Source organism: Poeciliopsis prolifica, unplaced genomic scaffold (assembly GCF_027474105.1).
Source record: "Poeciliopsis prolifica strain line A6 unplaced genomic scaffold, Auburn_PproV2 SCAFFOLD018, whole genome shotgun sequence".
Classification (NCBI taxonomy): Eukaryota; Metazoa; Chordata; class Actinopteri; order Cyprinodontiformes; family Poeciliidae; genus Poeciliopsis; species Poeciliopsis prolifica.
The window spans coordinates 2,915,990-2,929,257 of record NW_026562393.1 but is presented as its reverse complement, the minus strand read 5'-3'; the positions used below and the strand labels follow the sequence as shown (position 1 = coordinate 2,929,257).

At 37.4% G+C, this 13,268-nt stretch overlaps 2 protein-coding genes across 2 annotated transcripts; one reads left to right on the top strand and one right to left on the bottom strand.

Annotated features, from left to right (window-relative positions):
- The first annotated feature begins 1,573 nt into the window (after positions 1–1,573).
- g6pc1a.1 (glucose-6-phosphatase catalytic subunit 1a, tandem duplicate 1) lies at positions 1,574–6,254 on the top strand. Its single transcript, XM_055042889.1, has 5 exons — positions 1,574–1,927; positions 2,004–2,113; positions 2,878–2,983; positions 3,072–3,187; positions 3,328–6,254. Exons 1-5 carry the CDS (start codon positions 1,710–1,712, stop codon positions 3,831–3,833), a joined length of 1,056 nt encoding a protein of 351 aa, XP_054898864.1. The 5' UTR covers positions 1,574–1,709; the 3' UTR covers positions 3,834–6,254.
- Positions 6,255–7,604: 1,350 nt separating this feature from the next.
- psme3 (proteasome activator subunit 3) lies at positions 7,605–12,998 on the bottom strand. The gene is made up of 10 exons (XM_055042891.1): positions 12,834–12,998; positions 11,951–11,983; positions 11,807–11,869; positions 10,000–10,104; positions 9,867–9,915; positions 9,667–9,785; positions 8,745–8,881; positions 8,607–8,661; positions 8,353–8,439; positions 7,605–8,257 (listed from the first exon to the last, which is right to left on the bottom strand). Exons 1-10 carry the CDS (start codon positions 12,873–12,875, stop codon positions 8,177–8,179), a joined length of 771 nt encoding a protein of 256 aa, XP_054898866.1. The 5' UTR covers positions 12,876–12,998; the 3' UTR covers positions 7,605–8,176.
- Positions 12,999–13,268: the final 270 nt, after the last annotated feature.

Genomic DNA, 13,268 nt, shown 5'->3' with positions numbered 1-13,268 from the left:
TGTTGCTATCAGTGACACAGCTGGTTGATTTTATACCCGGGGACCCACTGCCCAAACGCATGCTCACGCTGATCTTTGGACCTTACACATGTGTAATAAAGCACCGAGCGTTTGAGAGGTTCTTCACACAAACAACTTGATGAGATAAAGGGAAAACAAAAGGACAATTGGAGTATCTCCCACTGAGTCACACTGGGTCAGATCAAAGAAGAGGTCAAACCTGTCACCTGTAGAAGGATTGATAATGGCACTTTGCTGAATTTCTATCTTTATGTTCAATCAAGTCCAACTTTTGCTTTTCATAATTTGTGAGTTACGTAATTGTTCTTTCGATGATTTGGGCGAATAGTTTTCAGCTGGAGCAACTTGTTCGTGGATTACATAAGAAGATCAAAGATTAAGCGATTGACTTTGAGGTGAGCAGAAGAGGAGGGAACACTTGAAGATCAAACTGAAGAAATGGCATCAGGCTATGCATGAAAGTCCAGATAAATGGGTATATTTAATAAAAATAATCTGTGTACTGGGTTCATAATTAAAATTAAAAACTTTGCATGTTTTCTTTCTGAGATAGACTCGCTTCCAAGACCGGAAATGATCTGCTATCTTCTACTGACTCGGCATATTAGTGACTTTAGAGCTTTTGACCTCAGCACTATTTTTTTTTTTTGTCTCATTTCACAGATAAAGATACCTCTTTGTGCAAGTCCCTCAGAGCAGACCCAGAATTTTTTGTAGGGCTTTCTTAATCAAATCTAGCATTTGAATGCTTTGAGATCCTCGAATGTGACTGGAGGATGTATGAGCCCTATCCAAGCATTGGGTGCATATATTGGTCTATTACTTGGACATATTTTTCAAAAGGGCCACACGTCTGACTTTAAAATTCTGTTCTTATTGATTTTATGTCAAATTCACAGGCTGCACAGCAGCACAGTTAATTGTACTGTTCCCATCCAGAAAGAAGGTCCTGGGTTCAAATCCCAAACTGGAGTATTTCTGCATGGAAGTTGGATGTGCCATCAATGAATTAACTTTCCTTTACTGGCTTTTTTACTCTTGACTGCTTGCACATTTTAGAATAGATTTTAGGACACAGAAACAACTCACAACTTCACAATTCTTTCTACCTCTTCATACTCCCACAGAACCACTGAACTTTTTTTGTTTCTATGTGAAGTTTAAGAAATAGTATATTCAAGAACTTCATGGTACACTCAATACCTCCACACACTGGGACATCTCCAATGCTGGACACTTAAAAGTATGTGCCAATTTTATTTCACCTGCAATCAAATCTGTCTGAACAGATGTTATTTTATTTTTTGTAAATGTCATTTTATTATTTTGAAATATTCAATTAGTTGTACAGAACTTGAACATTTTCAAGTTCTGAATTGGCTTTGTTTTATAATGAGCTTTACAAATACATTTGACACATGACCATTGGAAGCAACTGGTCTCTTTATGGATGGATTTTCACAGAAATGGCCTCAGGAGGGGTATAAAGGTTAAGGAACTGCTAGTCTGTACTGTCCCAAAGGTAAACAAATCCGCTAGCCTTGAGTAAAGTCCAATGGGGATCACACAGAGAACCAGCAGACAGGACATTCTGAGAGGGAGCTTTGCAGAAACTGGGTCTTGCACATACGACAAAGGAGCCCAGATTGCAGCTATCACCCGAGGTCCGAGGTCTGAGTTGCGATATCATGGATATCCTTCACAGCTGGGGGGTTGAGCTGACCAGTCATCTACAGACCAGATACAGCAAGTACGAGGGTCTGTTCAGCCTCGCCTCTGCCGTGGCCGATCTGCACACCACGTTCTTCTGCCTGTTTCCCGTGTGGTTCTACATGCGCAAGGACACAGGGGTCAGGCTAATCTGGGTGGCTGTCATTGGAGACTGGCTCAATTTAGTGCTAAAATGGTAAATAAAAGAATAAAAGAGTTGTGTAAGTGCACATTAACAGCATGCAGAGTGATTTAAATGATTTTTAATGCAGGGTTCTTTCCGGAGAGCGGCCGTACTGGTGGATTCATGAAACCCAGTTTTACGGAGCAGGAAAGGCCCCATCGCTGCAGCAGTTTCCCATCACATGTGAAACTGGACCAGGTAAGATTCAGGCTAGACCTGCTGATCACATGACGTCTGTCTTATTCTTAAGAATCAACTAATCATTGATTTCATTAATGTAGCATGGTGAACTCCAAGTCTGGTTCATATCTATGTAAATCATTGACAGAAGGTGACTTCTGTTCTGGTTTCTAGTCAATGGATATAATATAGAAGATTTATGAATGAGTTCTCAACTCCCGTGCCTTTTGTCCAGTTGTACTGGTTTCTCTCTTCACTAAAGCAATTCACAGCTTACCATTTTTGTTTAGATATTACGGAAGATAGTGTAACATCTTGTGAATTATTGAGATTGATTAGAATTATGTCTGAAATGATTATGGCAAAACTGAAGCACACCTTGTTATACAATACTTTTTGTTGTGTCTTTTTTTCCCCATTTCCATCAAAATAAAAAATAAGATAAACAGCAAAATAGAGAAGATGACTGAGAACATTTGCAGAGATATATCAAAACTTTCCATTTACACAACAGTAGGATTATCACCAAAAGACCATAGACATAACTGGTGCATCTTGTAATAAATAAATTATGCATTTAAAAAAGGCTATAGGGATATAAGTGAATACTTAAAAGAGTAAATACTCCTACAAATGTTATATATCTATATATATGTAGTAGATGAAATACGGCAACATAACTAAAAGTATTCTCAGATGACAATCTTATTTGATTTCCTCTAAAAGTAAAATACAATAAAAATGCGTACCTGTATACAACAGTATTTGTATTCCTAATCCAGGAAGCCCTTCAGGTCATGCTATGGGTGTAGCTGGTGTGTGGTATGTGATGGTCACCGCTGTGCTTTCAATTGCAAAAGAAAAACAATGCCCCTCTTTTTTATACAGGTGAGTCTCTCAGTAATGCATTTGTATATTTCTTCAACGCTCTTGAGAATTTTCTGGCGCTTCTGATTCTATATCGTTATCCCGTTAGCTTGCTGCAGATCAGCTTGTGGACCTTAATGGTCGTGGTGGTGCTGATCGTCTGCATGTCCAGGGTTTTCATGGCGGCTCACTTCCCACATCAAGTTGTTGAGGGGGTCATCACAGGTATGATGACAGTCTGAAAAACTCAAGACATTCTCAGTAATACTAGGATAAAACTGGTGTAAATCCTTTGCTCTAAAAGAAGATTCACTATGTTTTATAGAAACCTTATGTTAAGACCCCACCTCTCATTTATTTTTCAGGCATAGTGGTTGCTGATATGGTCTCCAAGAAGAAATGGATTTACAGTGCCAGCATGAGCAAATACCTCCTCATCACCCTCTTCTTGACTTTCTTCGCTATTGGCTTCTACCTGCTGCTTAAAATTGTAGGAGTGGACCTGCTTTGGACCCTAGACAAAGCCCAGAAATGGTGCCTCAAGCCAGAGTGGATCCACCTGGACACCACACCCTTTGCCAGCCTCCTACGCAACATGGGTAGTCTGTTTGGTCTTGGACTGGGACTGCACTCTCCCTTCTACCATGGGGTCAAGAAGAACGCAAATGCTGGTTTCAAGATGGGGTGCATTCTGATCTCCTTGTTCTTGCTTCATCTCCTGGATGGGTGGACCTTTTCTTCAGACAACCACATGACTTTCTATATCCTATCTTTTGGTAAGAGTGCTTTTGCACTTTTAATCCCAACCACCTTAATTCCTTGGGCTCTTTGTAGGATTCGCAAAGGAATGGAGTTGGATAAGAACTTGTGAATAAGGAACTAGTTGTTCCATATTTGAAAGAAAACTGGGGAAACAAGTACCAACATTTAATCGGTGAGTTGCTTAAGCTGTACTGGAGACAAAAATAGGAACCAGCTTGTGTTATTAAAAAAATACAAGCAATCCAAGCTTTCATAAACAAGCGTACCTTTTGATAAACAGAAGCCAATATTTTACTTCAAAAACAAAGTACCAGTGTCATTTCTAGTTGCCCTTAGGGCTGTGAGCCTAATTATCTTTGAAATACTTTCCTTGGGCCTTAAATGACATTTAATCAATATTACAGCATATTGATTAAACATCCCAACCAAAATTTGAGCATCTGCCCCACATTTCTGCACCTGTCTACTCGCTCTCCCCTCATCAGGAGGAATTTCAAAAATTACCCTGATAAGCTGAGATAAAAAGCTAACATTGACACAGGCCTATTTTTTGTCAATTTGTTGTTGAGGCAATATCTTCAACAGTTTATTTAGCAAAAAATAAATAAATACTTGAAAAAAAATACTTTGAAATTTCAGTGGAGGGGAACTTACGAATACCCTAACAAGAAAAAGTAGGAGCTATAACTTAATTAATTTAGAGTGTGAAAGGGGCTAAACATATTAATTTGTGTTACATCCTTAGCCACAGATAGAGAAGCAGTTCTCTACCACAGGCCATTTGCAAAGCAAATCTTAATGCATGTTTACACATTTTATACAGACATTGTGCAACAACTGAATTCCTTTATGTCAATGTATATCTCACACAAAAAGTCCAGATTTCAGTCTGTGATTTAATGAATTGTGAGCTTTTTCTACAATGATAGCAACGACTAAAATGTTTTCGGGATGACAACAGATTGCTTTGTGTAATGATTTGAACTCTGTGCTTTGGTCATTAATACTGACATCGAGAGGTTAAATGTGTTGCTGGTATTAGAAGAGATATTGGAGAGATATTATGTTTTATAGATCTTATAGACAATACTTTTATAGTGTGCAGTCTCACTGATTCCAGTTTGTATCCATTTCATGCATCTGGTGCATTTGAATACAATAAATGCGATTCTGTTTTGTGCCATTAGCTGTTACTATTTGGTGAAACAATAATGTTGGATGTTTTATTTGAGCAAGCAATATCCAGTATTTTTTATGTCTCAAAGAAAAATTCAACACCTCTTTTTTTTTTTTAAACTCCTGCTCCCATTATGTACTCTCATACATAAATGACATGCGAGTCTCGTCGCATGTCAGTGTCATCAACATGTTAATAATCGTCTGCCATTTTTTTAACAGATTGTACCTTCGGATTCATTTTTATAGATCACATTTTTACAACCTTGTGTGACTTTAGGAAGAAGATTCTTTTAAGGGGGACTTAAAATGTTTTAATGATGAGAACAACAATGAATGACAGAGAGCTTTGAAAGTAAATCGGTCCCTCAGAATATCCATTTGCACAAAGAGTTCTCCACGTCTAAAAATGGCCGTGGTCAACTGACAGTTTTCTCCAAATGTTTCAGACTAACAGAGTAATTCCCTGGTCGGAACAACCATTAACCATTAACCAGAGCATGCTCCCTCCACCCTGCAATCGCACACAGTGATTCTGCCTTTCCCCACAGCCACTCACTCGTCAGACAGACGGCAGGTCAAGGGGCAGAAAGTGTTGTGTGCTTGGGGAAAGCAAGGCAGACAACACGTGTGTCACTTTATACTTGGCACTCGGTAACCTACATTGTTCAGAGGATACACTCAAGATACTAAAATCAGCACGATTGCAGGGGTCATTATTACTGCAGGACACCTTTGATCTGGAACGTCACTGCCTGCTATGTTCTTTAAACTGCTGCTGAGTTGTAGGTCATTAATGACAAAGTTGCACTGATTAGACATGCAATCAGTGCAACTGATCACGTCAGTTGCACTCATTCATTCATAATAGGAAAATATGAATGAGAATAACCACACATTGTATTGATAGCATTGAACGTTTTGCACCAGTCTTAGTTTTAAGACAAGCAGTTTGAAAGCACAGTTCACACCTGCAACTGCCATTTAAAATGGTTTAAAAAGATGCCCGTAGTTAAAAATATTCACTTGAGATGAACATTTTTCAAAAACATTTACACAAATCCCATTAATTGATTATATTAGAGTTTCTTTTTATGATCCATTTTTGAAGAAACAGGTCAGATAATTTATATCTATACATACAGGATCAGATAATTGGACTCATTTGGTGGCAAGTTAGGTGTGAACAAAATACTTGCATATTTCTAGGTGATTTTTTTTTTAACTATGGCATTATGATCATCATGAGTCCATGTAAACTTATCATTGTAAATGTAAAACAGTTTTTAAATGTTTCAGCATGCAAGGGTTGTGCTAACCTGAAATCAAGAAAGAAATAAAATCCCAGAATTTACATAGGAACATCATATCTACTTTTTCTCCTATATCTCTTCCAGTTATTTCCGGCGCTTATCTTGAAACTTTATGGTGCAACTCTACATTCAGAGGTTAGATATCATCTGCGCTTGGTGCTGGTGCAGAGAATCGTCAGGGACAGACATCACAACTGCGTCAGAGAATTTGAGCAACTGTTTGCATCGATTTACATTCGTATCAGTCAGCTCGACTGAGCTGTTTTTCTGTTACACTGTCCTGATCTGTCTTATCTCTACAGTCAGTTCAGAGAAAAAAAAAAAACTAAACAAATATGAGCTCCAGCTGGTGAGCAAATTTTCAACACAGTGTGCCTCACACGGAGCAATTTGGACAGACTGTTGCCAGATTTAGGACTGTGCAGTTGTTTGCAGTAAGAAGCTCCTGGCTTTGAACACCTGCTATGGGATTTTCCCCATGCATATGTGGGTTTCTTCAATGTACTCCAGCTTACTTCAGGAGTCCAAAACATGCATATCAGATTAAATAGTCTCCTCAAATTGACCTTAGGTGATGTGTGTTTACATGATTACTTGCCTTTGAGTTACCTTGAGTGGATGGACTGGTGGTGATCTGTTCAAGGTGTGGTACAGATGGATAAAAATGATCACAGAAGGTCGTCTCTAGGTATGTATGGAAAGTTGAGTGAGAAAAAAATGTGGTAAAAAAAGATGCAGCAAAATCCCATTCAATGACTTAGAGGAGCAGTGTTGACTGCCGTTTGAGCAGCTTAGTTGGTACTTACATTTATTCAGATGCACCTGTATAAATTTAAAATGAATGTGTGAATATAAATATTTTGATGGGATATTTTCTCAGATGTCGAGCTTTAAATATAGTCTGAAAGAAACCTGAGACTGGAACAAAAAGGATGAATGTGTGGATGAACAGATCCAACGGACAGTAGACAAGGAGATAAATGGCCATTTACCCTGTGGAAGTTCAAGTTATTTCAATTATTTTCGCAAGTCATTCCATCTTAAACGTCTATACGTTTAACACAAAGAATACTAACTTGTTTCATTTCTACTATGGATGTTTGGGTTGAACTCTGTTAAGGGTAAGTACACTAAATGTTGGCAACTGTTTAAATATTAAAATATAACCAAGAAACTTTAAAAACACATCTTTTACAGACTTGTAAAAAAAGGAAATTTCATGTTTTCTACGAACATTAAATGCATTTACAGTGACCCCAGAGGTCAAATGGAACCACTGTCTGCTTTCTAACAGTGATGAACTTCATATAAATTCTCAACTTTTATGAAATATATATGCAAGAAGCTACTCTGCCCTGAACCTCCACACAATTAAAGTAGATTCCAAGACATCTTATAAAAACACCTTTTATTCAATAGCATCAATGCCCCATAATGAGAGACAGTCTGGTGACTTAAGCATTTTCACTGAAAACCATTAAGCCCATCGATCTAAAACTTATTCTCTAATTTTTCCCATCACAACTACAAGGTATAATGTATAACATTCAGAGCAACAACAAAAAAACAACAAAAATACAGCTTATGTATTGCATTTACTAAATATGATCAAGTTTTAAATCCTGCAGGGGACCAAAAAAAGTCACAAAGCACTGCTGAGTATTTGAAAGCTACAAACGAAATGTCACAAGGTTCTGAAGACATGTTTAATTAAAATTGAAAAACATTTCTTTACAATGAATTTCCTCATTTTCTGAGAGAATTTTAAGGGTTTAAAACAAATAAACCCCCCAAAAAATTACAATTTTAAAAAAAAAGTAAGAGCATGTGTCCATCTACAATGCTATGAATTCAATAGAGGGCTTGGATGATTGTATTGAAGTTGGTGAATGTCTAGTCGTCCTGCAGACAAACCGGTACAAGATGGGGATCAGAGGTGGAGGCTGAGATGGCTGGATGAATATCAGTACAATGCGTCAGCGTTACTGCTTCGAGGCCTCTTGATCTTCTCAATGTTCTTCAGGATCATGTCGTGTAACGTTACCTTTAGAGGAAGCAGATCAAAATATAAATCAATATTCCGCCAGGTTAAAGGAGAATAATTGAGGTGTAAATGGATGCTGATGAAACAAAACATACATATTGATTTCTGAGCTCTGAAACTATGATCTTCAGACTGATGTACTCCTTCTCGTCAATTTCTGTAACTGTGCGCCGATAGTCCTCCTGATTTAAAGACAGAAAAAAAAACATTTTCTTTTCCATTGACATTCAAATAAACTAAAGTTTTACTTTAACTCCACAGCCTTGCATTGTTTTATACAATCTAACGAGCAAAGAGGAAGAACATTCTAATTTAACAAATTGATTTTTCTACAACGACATTTACTCACCACATGCGGATATTTAGCTATTTTAGAAACCAGCTTTGCCCTTGTGATGTAGTATCTAGAAATAAAAAATAAGTGTTATAATGTCAAATACTCACTGGATTCCATTTATATGGCAGCATGTTTGGAAGATGTGCAAACCTTGATATCTGGTCGAGATAAGACGCCGCCTCTCCTTCGACGGTTCTGAGTTCAGCTACCGTCTCCTCCTGGATTGACACGCCAAAGTTGTTTCCATCCTCTATCCTGGGGATGAGGAGCTGAACCCACATTTTCACCTACAGAGAGAGAAAAACAACAGTGTGGGAGGTTACTAATGGTAAAGTGTCAGCTGGACATTTGGAAAAACTCAAAAGACCGATCCTTAACATTTTCTGTGAAGTGAAATTTGAGGTTTTTTTTTTTTTTTTTAGGAATAACTGGGATTTCAGTGTGTTTATCAAACAGACATTGACATCCAATTTTAGAAGACAGCACAGCAGGTTATCTTCAGAGATAACATTGTAAGTGCAGCAATGTTAGCACCCCCTGCTGACATTCATAGGTAATGCAAGCAAATTGTAATTGAAATGTTTTAATTTCCTAAAGTTTTCTTGCTGCAATATTAAAATGATAAATCTAATATATTGTAAATGTATTTATTTTGTAAATATATTAATACATTTATGTATCAATATAACAATTTTATGTTGAAAAATGGCCCCTCTTCCCTTGAAAGTGTGGAGGGGCCTTCAGTAGGCTGGTTTACTGTGGTTATAGTTAAGGGTGATCTGAAGTCCATTTGCTGTGCTGGTTAACAGTTATCAGGGTGTATTTGGTGAGACACAGTAACAGAATAATTTGCTTCATGAAATGGTGAGATAAACGCAAAATTAAACATTTAAAGGTGGACATGAATATCACCTATCACTATCACTCCAATAGACACAAAATGTTATGTCTAGTTCCAGTTGTATTCATATTATGATATGGAAGAGTGGAAGTTTTGGCCCTTCATAGTCCAACATGTTGGTGATAAATGAATGATTATACAGTAAACATATCTCTGACATTGCAGACTTACTGTGTTGCATTTCTCTATGAGTGTCCTGATCTCAGGCTTGACCTTTTCGATGAGCTCAACAAGGTTTCCATTGCACTTCATCATCCCACCCGGCATGACGAAGACCTTAGTGCCAGTCACTGGAAGATGAGAAGTAATTATTAAACCATCAACAAGCACGCCAGATGCGACACATGAGAGGCCTTTCACACCGAGCTCACCCATGGCATCTTCACCTCCATCTTCCAGTTTTCTTTTCTTGGCATTTTGCTGAAACAGACAGAGCAGGATTAAAAGCTGCTCACATTACAGTTCTCCAGGCGCCTGCTGAGGAAGCGGAGCACCGCGACTCACCCCTTCCAGCCCGTCGTGGAGGTTCGAGATCAGGATGGGGTCCGGTACGGTCAGGTTAATCTCCGAGTGAATCTCTTTCAACTCACTGATGTTTATGCTGGGGTCCTAAGACGTTTCAACAGGATTAGATTATTGTAGAAAAATACAGTGCAACTAAAACCTGGAAGGAACTACTTGCCTTACTGGGCATTAACTGGTATTGAAGTTATAAACAGATGCGGTTAACAACAAAGTTCCATGAAAATTTTTCAACATTTAAAATCATCTTAGTAAGACACCAGAATGACAGAAACAAAACAAGCAGATTCTAATCTGACGCTGACTGATTGATGCACTTGTGCTATGCAAACAAATTGATGAGACTCAATGCGCTATTGCTAAAATTAGCAGGTACTTATGTTTTTTTTCCTCAAGTGTTTATATCAGTCAAGCTTTCAAATGTTTTAACATGGTCATTTTAACTTTAATGACCAATGTTAGACATGTGGCATTACATCTGTCATCTGTACTGTAGGAATTGCTGCTTTTTTTCATTTAAATGAAAACAATATATACCCCAATCACTTTAATTGTATGAATACAGTCTTACAGTGAAAGAGCTCTGCAACAAAAGAATATTTTTGTAACTGTGCAATTAAGCAAAAAAATATGAATTCTAAATACAAAATGTGTCAATTTAATTACCAAACATACAATAATAAAACAAACTTCAATTAAAAAAAAAAAAAAAAACAGAATCTTACAATAACTTAGTGCAATAAAATGTGAGAAATTTCTATGGTTATGCTAACAGAGTTATAAGAATTGTTCTCTTAATTTAATTTCTTAGTTTGTGTTCATATAGATACTTTGTGGGTTATTTTAAAAGAAACAAGAAAATATCAGGGATCACATCACATTCAAAGCAAATTGAATCCTCAAATTGCAATAAATTATAATTTTTCAAGAACCCAGCATTCTTTGTGGCCACAAAGTTTATGAAAATTCTGCATGCTAAGAGGCCATTTATCTGTTATTCTTAAAAATATTTACACGATTGATGGATTGGTTTCTTTAGGTGGTGGTGAGGATATGTGACAGTTATTAAACTAACACTATGCAACAATTCATGTACAATTAATAGAAGTCAAATAAAACTGAGGTAATACTACTGTTTCATTTAAGCAGCTTCTTTACAAATAATTATTCTAATTATTTTGTCTCTAAAGAGGTGAAACACTTAGCTTTTTTGATTGAAGGTTAATTCCCTTTTCTCCAGATCAATGGTTGGCACACTGCCAACACTTCACCCTGCTCCAGGCTGATAAGTAGCACTCCTCCTTTAGTGGAGTATTATGTGCTGGCTGGGTGGTCAAAACCACAGCAACATTACAAGTCCCAAAACTTGGGTTTTTTTCACCAATTTTTACTCTGACAAGGCATTTGTTTATCACATGACAAAAATAAATACATAAATTATGCTCCTAAATTATTTTTTGTAATTTAGAATATGGATTTTTGGAGATACTTTGCACAAAAAAATGAGATGATCTCAAAAAGGTTAGTTTGCAAAGGCTTTCATAATAACCAGTAATTAACTCTGAAATCTGCAATTTTTTTACTCTCATCTTCCTGGAAAACCCTCTTCCACCCTGAACAACATCTCCTTTATTTTGTATGAAAACGTCCTACTGTGGCTTGCCAATTTGGAATAGTTTTTGCTGATACTAGACGTAAAAGCTAATGATGTAAAAAACAAAAATTATGGTGTAAATCTTTCTCCCCAAAAAAACCAAAAAAAAAAAAAAAAAAAAAAACACCGACTCACCTTGAGGAAGTGATCAAGTTCCAGTAACTTCTTGGGGAAAAAATTTGCAACTAAGTCCTCTGCCTGGAAGAAGGAAACATTTTTAGAGAAAAGTCACTTTAAAACTGGACATTATATATGGGGACATCAGAACAAGACACTTACTTCTGATGTGATACGTTCCCTGAAAGCATCAACCTGCAAACAACAAGATTGGTGATTAACACTGAAACTGCATTTTATTTAACCTTATGCAAAAATATTTGACCAGTTCAGCATCTGTTGCAATCAGACAGAGTCACTAACTATGAATAGGCGTCTCATCACTGGTTGTTTTTTGTTTTTTTAAAAAAGAGGTCGGAAGCAAGTTCTCTTTATTTTGGTTGCATCTCCTGCAGAATTTTACTAAAATTGCTGAAATTTTGAAGAGTGAAAACGTCAAGTCAAAAATTGCCAGCAAAATATACAATCCAATTGGCAAAATTTAACTGATTTTACCAATTAGATTATATATTTTAGAAATTAACAGAAGGTAAGGTTAGCCAAAAAATTAAATTTGGGAGTTTTTCTAAGCAACCTATTCATTACTTTATGCGGAAATGTCGCCCTTTTGTAGAAAATATTAATTAATTTTATAAACAAGAAATTCACAACTTCCTCTATTATGAGGTTTGAACAAAAGGGGAAACATCTGCTTAAATTAAGTCAAAGCCGGTGAACACCGGTACAACCAAGGCTCGTTCACTTAGCCCAACCGAGGCCTTCTTCAGCGCATGTGCTCTCCCTGCTGCGTCCAACTCGAACATAATGCGCTAAAAAGGAACTCGCGCCTCGTTTTACCGGAATAATACCGTCAAAGTCAACCAGAACCCGTTTAATCGCTTCCATGAGTGGATTACAGCGGGACGGAAACACGCCGGCTAGCCACCGTTATCTGCTATCAGCCTAGCACACATTATGAACCCCGCGCGGCTAACATGACGCTACTGAACACCGATAACACGTCGGAGTGCTGTTGACGGGACTTCCGATAGGGTTTGAATCTCACCTTGGTTTTAATGTCACTGTCCACCTTGAGGAGTGAAGACATCTTCTGTGATCAAACAAGAGAGTAAAGGTTGTTCCACTGGCATCAAATTCTCTTGCTAATCGTGTGGCTTCTTTTACTTTTCAGCCACACTCTTTGTCTCTTTCTCTTTGGGTTTATCGGCGCATTACAAATCCATCTCCGTGTGAATATCGCCCCCTACCACGACAACTATGAACGACAGGGTGTGCTGTTCCCCACCCACGTCGTTATTGTAAATAATTTGTTCTTGATAGCTCGGCTGGTTAAATTACGGATAAATGAAAATCCTGAGCAATTCTGCATCTATTATCACCAATTCAACATTATTGGTGAGTGACGTCGTAAAATAACTTTTCATCATTATACTTTCATTTTAGGAAACAGAACTGATAGAAAAAAACTTTACCGCCCCTA

Coding starts and splice junctions, on each gene's coding strand:
- g6pc1a.1 (XM_055042889.1), top strand. CDS start 1,710: ATGGATATCCTTCACAGCTGGGGGGTTGAGCTGACCAGTCATCTACAG. Junction 2,114..2,877: donor CACATGTGAAACTGGACCAG/GTAAGATTCAGG, acceptor TTCCTAATCCAG/GAAGCCCTTCAGGTCATGCT. Junction 3,188..3,327: donor TGTTGAGGGGGTCATCACAG/GTATGATGACAG, acceptor TTTATTTTTCAG/GCATAGTGGTTGCTGATATG.
- psme3 (XM_055042891.1), bottom strand. CDS start 12,875: ATGTCTTCACTCCTCAAGGTGGACAGTGACATTAAAACCAAG. Junction 9,916..9,999: donor TCCACGACGGGCTGGAAGGG/GTGAGTCGCGGT, acceptor TGTCTGTTTCAG/CAAAATGCCAAGAAAAGAAA. Junction 9,786..9,866: donor TGGAGGTGAAGATGCCATGG/GTGAGCTCGGTG, acceptor CTCATCTTCCAG/TGACTGGCACTAAGGTCTTC.